The sequence below is a fragment of the Myxine glutinosa genome, chromosome 1 (genome assembly GCF_964187855.1).
Source record: "Myxine glutinosa chromosome 1, kmMyxGlut1.1, whole genome shotgun sequence".
NCBI lineage: Eukaryota > Metazoa > Chordata > Myxini > Myxiniformes > Myxinidae > Myxine > Myxine glutinosa.
This window is the reverse complement of record NC_136261.1, coordinates 20734720-20746671: the sequence shown is the minus strand read 5'-3', so window position 1 is coordinate 20746671 and position 11952 is coordinate 20734720. Positions and strand designations below refer to the sequence as shown.

General features: G+C 47.2%; 1 protein-coding gene across 1 annotated transcript in view; it reads right to left on the bottom strand.

Moving 5' to 3' along the window:
* Positions 1-6905: 6905 nt before the first annotated feature.
* TMPRSS15 (transmembrane serine protease 15) overlaps positions 6906-11952 on the bottom strand; it is a 99121-nt gene continuing 94074 nt past the window's right edge. Inside the window, exon 18 of the mRNA XM_078767035.1 lies at positions 6906-9368. Coding sequence (XP_078623161.1) covers positions 9186-9368 — 183 coding nt within the window. The 3' untranslated portion in view covers positions 6906-9185. The remainder of the gene's footprint in view (positions 9369-11952) is intronic.

The window sequence follows — 11952 nt, the reverse complement described above, 5'->3', positions numbered from 1 at the left end:
CCCGACCGAGGCCTGGCAAGTTGAGCGCGGGCCTGCCCGGGCGTCCTGGACGAGCCCGGCATGGTGATCGCTCCGCGTCCTTGATAGGTGCAAGGCGATTGTGAAAACCCAGCGGCAGCCGCTACAATGTACAATATTATCAAATAGACTATAGACTCATAAGTGTTTTATTATGATGTACAATATTATCAAATAGACTATAGGCTCATAAGTGTTTTATTATGATGTACAATATTATCAAATAGACTATAGGCTCATAAGTGTTTTATTATGATGTACAATATTATCAAATAGACTATAGGCTCATAAGTGTTTTATTATGATGTACAATATTATCAAATAGACTATAGGCTCATAAGTGTTTTATTATGATGTACAATATTATCAAATAGACTATAGGCTCATAAGTGTTTTATTATGATGTACAATATTATCAAATAGACTATAGGCTCATAAGTGTTTTATTATGATGTACAATATTATCAAATAGACTATAGGCTCATAAGTGTTTTATTATGATGTACAATATTATCAAATAGACTATAGGCTCATAAGTGTTTTATTATGATGTACAATATTATCAAATAGACTATAGGCTCATAAGTGTTTTATTATGATGTACAATATTATCAAATAGACTATAGGCTCATAAGTGTTTTATTATGATGTACAATATTATCAAATAGACTATAGGCTCATAAGTGTTTTATTATGATGTACAATATTATCAAATAGACTATAGGCTCATAAGTGTTTTATTATGATGTACAATATTATCAAATAGACTATAGGCTCATAAGTGTTTTATTATGATGTACAATATTATCAAATAGACTATAGGCTCATAAGTGTTTTATTATGATGTACAATATTATCAAATAGACTATAGGCTCATAAGTGTTTTATTATGACGTACAATATTATCAAATAGACTATAGGCTCATAAGGGTTTTATTATGACGTACAATCTATCTATAATTCCAGTAATCTCTGTCTGTCTGTCTGTACGTCTGTACGTTTGTTTGTCTGTGACCGCTGTTTCTCGACAACCACGGGTCCGATATACTTTTAACTTGCCAGGTATATTGCTGGGGACCCGAGGATGTGCCTTTTCAAGGTTTCATATTAATCGGACAATTACTTACCGAGCTATGTCCAAAAAACGATTCAACCAATCAGAGAGCAGCGAACGATCGCGTGTGCCGAACGTGGAGGACACACTCTGCCTCGGATGGCACATTTGAGAGCGTATTCATTTATTTCACGTTTGCAAACTATGTTGGCGTTAAACTATGTTTTACAACTAATAAAAACGAATTTGCGATTCATTCGCTTTCCTGCGCGTTTGTGCACGCGATGGCGATTTCTTTACCAAACTCCGGAAGCCGTTCGCTTTGGACCAAACCATTGCATGTAAATAGAGGGGGGGGATTGTCACCACTCGCAAGCCGTTCGCTTTGGACCAAACCATTTCATGTAAATAGAGGGGGGGGATATAATTTTAGATATAGATATAGTACGGGCATGCCCTAGTATTATCAAATGGCATAATTATTCACACAGTCGATACATTTTGTGATGATGAGGAATACACAATAATCTTCACATATCTGATTTGAAAATATTTGAGAACAATTGAAAATCGACACCAATTGCTGAGCTCAATCTTCCTCCTTTCTAAAAAATAAAAATTCATTTTAAAATGTTGAAATCTTGTGAGAGAGTATGGTTCGAGGTCATCATTCAAATTCCCCTCAACAATGGCACGAAGGTGACAGCTGTGGAGGTTGAATTACCAAATCAAATATAGCGAAAGCACAAACATGATTTCCACGTGATAACCAAATCTCTGACTCCTTGTAATAAATTTCTCTCCAAAGATTGAGGATTTTAACTGAACAATCACCTCTTTTTCCCCTATTTCTATGTAAGAGCATGGGTGCGCTTCCTCATCGATCCAAATTCTCAGATTGTCCTGATTTGGGTAGGTGGAGTTCATGATACCTTCCCATATGCATAATCAAGTCTTTCCCAATTTGCGTCGTCTCACCGAATCGAGATCCATCATCCGCATCTCTGCTCGAAACATTGAGCCAAACTTCCTGAAAGACCAGACTTCTCTCAGTTGGTACCAGGTGCTTTGTTCTGGCTTGTTCTCAGCATGAGCTAAGTTCACCTGCTCTTGATACACGGCGGCTGCATTTAGATCTCTCTAAGGTGCAAAAGGTGTGCAGCTTCCAGGTAACTTTCACCATTGTTGGTTAGACAAACTACCTCTGGTTTTCTTTCTCGAAGAGATATCCAACAAATTTTATATAACATCTGTTGTGAAAATCAACCAAATCCACAACTCGTCCCATAGATAGGTTTAATTTCAATTAGATCGTAACATCATCCTGTAAAATACACCATGCAACATATATGTCAGGATCAAGGCATCATATGAGAAAGATTGGATATATCAGTCAATGCAAGCAAGCCTAGAATATAAGTGGGTACGTACCATTCAATTCTACATGTCATTGTATAAAGTCGCAGGAGTGGCCTCGAGTCGCGGATGTCCCGAGGTCTTATAGACACCGCCCAGTGGTTTAAGTGAGCGTCACACCTGGGTTCAACTTACATTTTCACCACATTCTCCCCGCCGTTAGAACTATGCTGCCACTAGGCAGGAAGCGAGCGCGCGTCAGCATTAATGGGTAGAGGAAGTCATTATATCATTATTAGGGTGTCAAAGAAATATCCCTATTGATTCTTGTCTTTGCGCCATTGTGTTATGTTTCGCACACTGTCAAAGCGTCTCTAGGGCTTCCTGGAAAGCGCTATACGAAACAAATCCATTATCAGTAGTACAGGTCAGTCGGTCCATCCGTAGAGGTCAGTGTGGCGAATTACCCTGCCAGCACAGGTTCGGAAACTACCGGGTACGACGTCCCCAAATCCGGAGTCCCCTGCTTCGGAGTAGCCGCTGGAGGCAGGTGTCGGAGGGGCACCTCAGTGCCCTCACCGCTTCAGGCAGGGGTGTATCAGGCGAAGGGAGGGACGGCAGATGTTCTCTAGGCGCACTCATAGCCTGGTTAGCAAACATGTCCGATACTGGCAGACGATGAGCCTGTGGGTCACAATAGTCTAGTCTCACAGGCCTATGTGCTGGATAAGGTGTACCTTTGCGATATGCAACTCATTACATAAGGTGTACCTTGTCGAAGAGCGAATGTCCATTCGTCGCAATGCAACGCATTTCAGGCAGATGTGTCGATGTGGAAGATGTGTAAATCAGTAAGCCATGTCTATTCGTCGCAAGGCAACGCATTACAGGAAGATGTGTCAATGTGGAAGATGTGTAAATCAGTAAGCCTCTTTACAGTAAGCTGTAACAGTAAGTAAGATTACATGACAGGAGGCCATGACATTGTAAGTCAATTACAGTAAGTCTGTACCGGCCTAGGAGTTGTAACAGTAAGTAAGATTACATGACAGGAGGCCATTACAGTAAGTCCATTACAGTAAGTCTGTACCTGCCTTGGCTCCCAAGGGTACATGGTCGATCCACATTAGATCCATGTCATGGAATTGCCGAGGGAGAGAACCGACGAGAGCCATAACGAGAGTTACGCGATACCCCGGAGTCCCCCTGTTTTGAAATCACGAGACTCGAGCGCTCTCTGACGGCAGCGCGTACGAATTACAAGCTCCGGCAAATAGTTTCAAGCAAAACGTTTGCCACGAGTGCCCTCCGTAGGCTACCCGAACGACCGGCATGGCAGTTACGACGACGCACAAAACGACCGAAATGCGCCTTCCCAGCGAAGCGTGCAGAATCTCCCGACCTGCAGCACAGCGCGCAGAGGATCGGAGAAGATCGGCTTTACCGGCTACCGGCTACCGAGAGAACGTCCCGGATGGATTGTCCATCCATGGCCCGTTCGGCCGTACCGGCTACCGAGAGACGTCCCGGATGGATTGTATCCATGGCCCGTCCTATTGACTACGCGGCGATACCAGCTATACCGGCTACCGTCCCGGAGGGATTGTCCCGGAGAGAAAACGTCGAGATCGAGAAATGGAAAACGTCCAGGATGGATCGACATCCAAGAGAATGGCCCGGATGGATGGATCGACATCCAAGAGGATGGCCCGGATGGATGGATCGACATCCAAGAGGATGGCCCGGATGGATGGATCGACATCCAAGAGGATGGCCCGGATGGATCGACAGCCAAGAGGATGGCCCGGATGGATGGATCGACAGCCAAGAGGATGGCCCGGATGGATGGATCGACATCCAAGAGGATGGCCCGGATGGATGGACCATCATCTCACCCCCTCACTCATCCATCCCCCCCCCCGTCGTGAAGTGTGAGATAACAGCCGCGCAGCACGCACCGAAGTCGAGCGACCTTCACAGTCTGGGTCAGAGGGAACGCAATCAGGCAGCGGCCGGGCGAGGCGTCTCGCAGTCTCGAAATGTGTGGAGGCGAGCCAGGAGAACCTGTCCTAGAAGCAACAAGCCCAGAGTCAAGGGCGATCCGGCGGGCCGGTGCCCACGTGGCTTGCTCAGGAGACGAGGGAGTCAGGCGCAACGCTCAATGTCACCGTGTCATGGGGTCACCGTGCACCCCCAAATGCCCCGTGCCTTATCGATTAACGGCATAAGTCCTCGATGTTGGCTAGTCGCCCTCGAAGGCCGCCACGTTATGACACGCACTTTCGGGCAGGGGCGGTCAGATTGAGTATTTCTGCTATCTGTAGAGGTACCCAGGTAGACGAACTCTGATGACGCAAGCGCGGGAAATAGTTAAATGGTGCTGTAAAGCAAACGCGTGATTTAGTCGATGATGTCATCAATTGGTTCGGGCGCGTGCGGGCGGGTTTGACGGCGAGTTCCAGCTGAGCGGTATCCCCAGACGGAGTAAAGTAGCACTCCGAAATCTAAAGTCTCGCGTCCATTGGGCAGCAGCATTCGAGCGGGCTCGAGATCGGTGTATGGAATACAAACCCGGCCGACGAGCGAAAAGTATTATCTAGGGCGCACCGCGTACGAGGGAAACCGAAAGTTGAGCTCGGCCCGTTGAACCAGTGCGGCTTTGCCGAGTCGAGAGGACGAGCACGCCGAGTCGAGAGGGCGAGCATGCTTGGCAGCGATAGACTGCACGACCTGAAGTAGCGTCTCGTTTGTTTAGCTGTCGGGTCAAAAGATCGAATACATATCACGCCCTGAAGTAGCGTCTCGTTTGTTAGCTTTCGGGTCAGAGGATCGAATACATATCATGCCCTGAAGTAGCGTCTCGTTTGTTAGCTTTCGGGTCAAAGGATCGAATACATATCACGCCCTGAAGTAGCGTCTCGTTTGTTAGCTTTCGGGTCAAAGGATCGAATACATATCACGACCTGAAGTAGCGTCTCGTTTGTTTAGCTTTCGGGCCGTGTTTTGTCCGGAGTTTTAGACATAGTTAGTCATATAGAATACACATGGTATACGATCATCTATCATAAGCATAAGCCCGAGTGTCGTGAAAGGCTATGAAGGTCCCGCTTGACGTCCTTAGAAACTCATTCGTGCTGCGGCGAGTCCTCGAATGGTGCCAAGCGAGCCTCCATTGAGGCGATTCCGGGCAGCGGAGTTCGCCGGCCTCGTTGAGTAGCCACATGTAGGTGGGATTTCGACGAGCCGCGATCAGAATCGCCGGCCTCGCAGAGTGGTGCCCGCGAAGGGCGCAGTGCGTGATTTGCGCGTAGGAGGTGATTCCACCGAGCAGCGATTGATCGGGTTGTGCCCGCGATGGGCAGCGCGCGATTCGCGCATAGGTGGGATTTTGACGAGCCACGATCAGAATCGCCGGCCTCGCAGAGTGGTGCCCGCGAAGGGCGCAGTGCGCGATTTGCGCGTAGGAGGTGATTCCACCGAGCAGCGATTGATCGGGTTGTGCCCGCGATGGGGCAGCGCGTGATTCGTGCGTAGGAGGTGATTCCGGCGGGCAGCGATTGGAATTGCCGGCCTCGCAGAGTGGTGCCCGCGTTGGGCGCAGCGTGGCTTCGCGTGGGAGGAGGTGATTCCGACGTGCAGCGATTGGAATCGCCGGCCTCGCAGAGTGGTGCCCGCGTTGGGCGCAGCGTGGCTGCGTGTTGGAGGAGGTGATTCCGAGCAGCAATCGGAATCGTAGGCATCTCGTAGGCCTCACAGAGTAGTGCACGCGATGGGTGCAGCGCGCGCGATTCGCGCGGGGAGGTGCTTCCGAGCAGCGATCGGTCGGGCACAGAGTAGTGCACGCGACGGGTGCAGCGTGCGGCGTCGCGTAGGAGGAGGTGATTCCGAGCAGCGATCGGAATCATAGGCCTCACAGAGCAGTGCACGTGACGGGTGCCACGCGCGCGATTCGCGCGTGGAGGTGCTTCCGAGCGCGGCATGACAGTCAAGGGAGTCGTGAACACTCGCGTGGTCATCTCATCTCAGGCCGAGGCACGCAAATCAGTTGTTCGGGCCGTCGGCTCCAAGCGGGTCCGTCGTTCCGACGGGGTTTCGGCTGCAGGACGTTGCCCAGTAGCATCGTTCTCCAGGTGTCTTGCCGGAGTCCGTCATGCCTGCTCCGGCGTTCGGGCCTCAGGAGAGCAGTTCGCGTTTTGACGACGCGGTCCCGCCAAAGGCTTGCGAGGTCCCCATCGCATCCGGTCCTTTTGAGGCAGACCGGCGGCGAGAGTAGTCGGAGCTCCGTAGCTGGAGCTAGCTCGACGGGTCCTCCGCCGGTCATTCTTCTCCGAGGTGGGCCTCGTAGGAGAGCGGAGAATGTCGGGAACGCTCGTCTGTGATCTGCGTTCATCCGGCCATCGCAAGACTCGTGTCCCACCATTTCCGAAGATCATAATTGAAATTAAGTGTTGTGAAAATCAACCAAATCCACAACTCGTCCCATAGATAGGTTTAATTTCAATTAGATCGTAACATCATCCTGTAAAATACACCATGCAACATATATGTCAGGATCAAGGCATCATATGAGAAAGATTGGATATATCAGTCAATGCAAGCAAGCCTAGAATATAAGTGGGTACGTACCATTCAATTCTACATGTCATTGTATAAAGTCGCAGGAGTGGCCTCGAGTCGCGGACGTCCCGAGGTCTTATAGACACCGCCCAGTGGTTTAAGTGAGCGTCACACCTGGGTTCAACTTACATTTTCACCACAACATCAGGCCTGCACATACAGACCTTAAGCACTCAATTTATTACCAAAGAAAGAGCTCTTTTGCACTAACGAAGGCCTAACATCTGAGACGTCAGCTTCCCAGGGTGCTTGGCATACCTCGATCAACGTTCCTTCGATTCCATCAATTGCCACAGATCGACACTAGCCTTTGTGAGCAAGATTCTTTGCTCATTACCTCCGCCACCGAAGGTGGATGGAGATTATGTTTTCACGTCTGTCTGTCTGTCTGTTTGTCTGTCTGTGAATAAGATATCTCAAAAGGTTGTGGACAGATTCAGACGAAACTTGGTGGACCGGTTTTGTGTGTGACAAGAAGAAATCTATTCGATTTTAGTGAAGATCTGAATATGGATTCGAATACAAGAATTATTTAATTATTAAGTGATTCTTCACCATTGGGGAATAGGGCCAAAACCGACATATAGCAGGATATCTCAAAAGGTTATGGACAGATTTGGACGAAACTTGGTAGACCAGTTGTGTGTGCGACAAGAAGAAATCTATTCGATTTTAGTGAAGATCTGAATATGGATTCGAATACGAGAGTTATTGAATTTTTAAGTGATTCTTCACCATTGTGGAATAGGGCCAAAACCGACATATAGCAGGATATCTCAAAAATTTATGGACGGATTTGGACGAAACTTGGTGGACCAGTTGTGTGTGCGACAAGAACAAATCTATTCGATTTTGGTGAAGATCTGAATATGGATTCGGATACGGGAATTATTTAATTTTTGAGTGATTCTTCACCATTGAGAGATAGGGTGAAAAGCGATATACAACATGATGTTTTAAAAAGTTATGGACGAGTTATGACTAAACTTGGTAAACGAGTTGTTTCGGTGACAAGAACAAGCAGATTCGATTTTGGTTCAGTTCCGAATCCAGATCTGACCAATCAATGGGACACAAAACATAAACTGTCCAGCCTGGCGGAGGTTTGCCCTCCACCGAGTGCCGTTCTCGTTCTCCATTCTTTTCTTACTTTCGAAGTAATTTAACCCGGTCTGCTTAAAAAGTAACTGAACTCTCATGCACAACACCTCAAACTAAGCAAAAGACTTTCAACATAGTTCGCCAAGATTTGCTCATGATGTGAAAATGCCCTGGAATATAAAAAGGAGCATCAGCCACTGCTTTGTGCAAACATCTTATCCATGTGTATCGTTGGCAACAAGTGCAACATCGTTTTATTTGATTCTTTACTTTTCAGAAAATTTGTCAAAGCAGATTTTCAAGTATTCCAGCCATCTTCCCTCGAGAACCAGGAGCAGCGCAAACGAACAGGGTCTGCAACAGCCAATACCGTGAGAGGCCAAAGGTCGGGGCTTGGGATGATCAATGGCCGACGACCATGGGACCTTAGAGGCATTTTTGTTATTAATTTCTGTCTTTTGCATTTTAAAGTAAAAATTTGGCGAATTCTTCAATCGGTCGGAGCTATTGTCTGTTTGAAATCGTTTTTTGTCTGAGGAAATGTCAATGTCTGAGGCATTGGGGGCTTTCAGAGCAAGGCCCTTAAGGCCGCGAGTAATAATGTCCATTACAATTCTGCGTGTATCGCATCTACAGCGGGCACAGCTAGATCTATTTAACCTGCCTGGACTTTTGTTGGTTCTGTCTGAAATAGTTTGACAAATGTACATTGTGAAGAAATAAATATTTTGTTTGAAGATTTGTCGTTTACCCGTGATTGTCACTGAGGTTGGGAATGTGTTTTAGCATCCTGGTGGAAATACTTTCCCGTAAAAAAGGGAAAGTTATAACCGTGGCCTCAGGTTGTCACAACAAGCATGGATTTGATTGAAAATACTTGTTGCTCTACACAACAAGGTACACAAGTTCCCAACTAGTCAGTCATACAATGGTTTATCTGATACAATTAATGCTCAATGATTTGAAGTCGAGAAGGAATATAAAGAAAAATATAATTCGTTTTCCAGATATTTGTTCCGGTGTCCATTTGGTCTCCCTCTCATGGAACTGGTTTTGTTCTTTCGGCCTTCTCGATTTGCTGCTTGATCCAAGGCAGTAATGAGGCGACCTGGGCATAGATCCCAGAGCGATTGGTCTGTGCGCAGCCGATGCCAAACGAGGTGACACCGACGAGCCATTCATGGTCCACGTCCTCGCAGATCAACGGACCACCAGAGTCCCCCTAACAAAGAATAACAAAGAAGGTCAGAAGGAAGGAGTTAATAAACGGTTCTGTTTATATAAGAGGCCAGCTTTCCAAATCTTTTTCCAATATATCTTTCTAATAAGGCCCATAAATGCGGTGTTTGCAAGTGTGGGTTGGAGAAATAGAGGGAAAAGGGAAGTGTGGAACACCATAAACAACATGGCAGACAGCTGGAGTTGATGAAACATTAATACGTGGACCTTCAAAGCGGAATGTCCATACATGCAAAAGAAGCCAAATGAAAGGAGGAGGAAGACTTGCAAGAGGAAACAATCAACAGCTTATGGAGTAAGGGTTAAAATGAGCCCCCAAATAACTCTACAAAGAACCACATTTAGAGGCCATTTTTCCCGCATTTTGAAGCAATGTTTTATGGCCGGATGCCCTTCCTGCCGCCGACCCTGTTAGTCGCCTCTTGCGACACGCAGGGAATTACCAGTCAGCTGGTACTCAATTTGCCAACCTCGGAAGGATGACAGTCAACACCCCTGGTGTTAATTCAACCATCGACCGGAATTCTAACCCAGGATCCTAGGATCCCAAGCCGGCACCCTAAACGCTGAGCCAACACCAGGCTCCCCAAACAACTCTACCAAGTACAACAATGCCCATCGGCCCAATGTTTGACGCCCCACAGATGCATATTTGCGTCGCCATTCATTCATTCTCGAGGATCACTACACTGACTGTAACTGTCTATCACACCGCCATTTTGAATATGTGGAGAGCAGTTCCACCTCTTCTTCATTTATATGCAGTAAATGGCTACTGGTAGCATCATTGGCTTCGGGGGTTGGGAGAGGGTTATGACTGTGCCACTGATGAAATGTCTTCCAGTATGTTAGGGGCAGGAGTTTGGAATTTCTTCAGGGTCCTGGGGATATTTTGGGGTCGTCTGCTCTTAGGGGCTGGAATTATGAATTTCTTCAGGGTGCTGGGGACATTTTGGGGTCGTCTACTCTGAGGGGCTCTTTGGGGCTACTGTTAGGGGCAGGAATTTGGAATTTCTTCAGGGTGCTGGGGATATTTTGGGGTCGTCTACTCTTAGGGGCTACTGTTGGGGGCAGGAATTTGGAATTTCTTCAGGGTGCTGGGGACATTTTGGGGTCGTCTACTCTTAGGGGCTCTTTGGGGCTACTGTTAGGGGCAGGAGTTTGGAATTTCTTCAGGGTGCTGGGGATATTTTGGGGTCGTCTACTCTTAGGGGCTACTGTTGGGGGCAGGAATTTGGAATTTCTTCAGGGTGCTGGGGACATTTTGGGGTCGTCTACTCTTAGGGGCTCTTTGGGGCTACTGTTAGGGGCAGGAGTTTGGAATTTCTTCAGGGTCCTGGGGATATTTTGGGGTCGTCTGCTCTTAGGGGCTGGAATTATGAATTTCTTCAGGGTGCTGGGGACATTTTGGGGTCGTCTACTCTGAGGGGCTCTTTGGGGCTACTGTTAGGGGCAGGAATTTGGAATTTCTTCAGGGTGCTGGGGATATTTTGGGGTCGTCTGCTCTTAGGGGCTACTGTTGGGGGCAGGAATTTGGAATTTCTTCAGGGTGCTGGGGACATTTTGGGGTCGTCTACTCTTAGGGGCTACTGTTGGGGGCAGGAATTTGGAATTTCTTCAGGGTGCTGGGGACATTTTGGGGTCGTCTACTCTTAGGGGCTACTGTTGGGGGCAGGAATTTGGAATTTCTTCAGGGTGCTGGGGACATTTTGGGGTCGTCTACTCTTAGGGGCTACTGTTAGGGGCAGGAGTTTGGAATTTCTTCAGGGTGCTGGGGATATTTTGGGGTCGTCTACTCTTAGGAGCTACTGTTAGGGGCAGGAATTTGGAATTTCTTCAGGGTGCTGGGAACATTTTGGGGTCGTCTACTCTGAGGGGCTCTTTGGGGCTACTGTTAGGGGCAGGAGTTTGGAATTTCTTCAGGGTGCTGGGGATATTTTGGGGTCGTCTACTCTTAGGGGCTACTGTTAGGGGCAGGAATTTGGAATTTCTTCAAGGTTCTGGGGATAGCTCGTCTACTCTTCATGAAAGACACTGCGCTAACTGCAGGTGTGTGTACCTCTAGACCATAGTTTCTTAACCAGGGGTACCTGTACCCCCTGGGGGTACGAAACCTCCAAGCTGGGGTTACGAGACACGCCGCCGCAAAATAAATTTCAATTCAAAAATAAGGGTATAACAGTATTTAAAGAAAAAAATAAGGGTTAAAATGTTTTTGTTTAAAAATTACTAGGGTTTGGGTGTTTTTTAAATAATAATTTGAATGGAGTTTGAATCAATGCAGGTAGACATCTTGTGGTGTGCATAACTCCAAACATTCCCACAGTTAGCAGTGAGAGACCTGGAGATCCTCGTGCCGTTTGCGACCACCTATTTGTGCGAGACAGGTTTTTCAACACTCCTACACATCAAAACAAAGGCCAGGAACCGTTTGGATGCAAGTGACGACATGCGTGTGGCTATTTCAAAGAAAGAACCTCGTTTCAGCATCATCATTGATGAAAAACAACAACAAAACAGCCACTATAAATGTGTCCGTGTGTACTGTGCAGTATGTTTTTCTACAA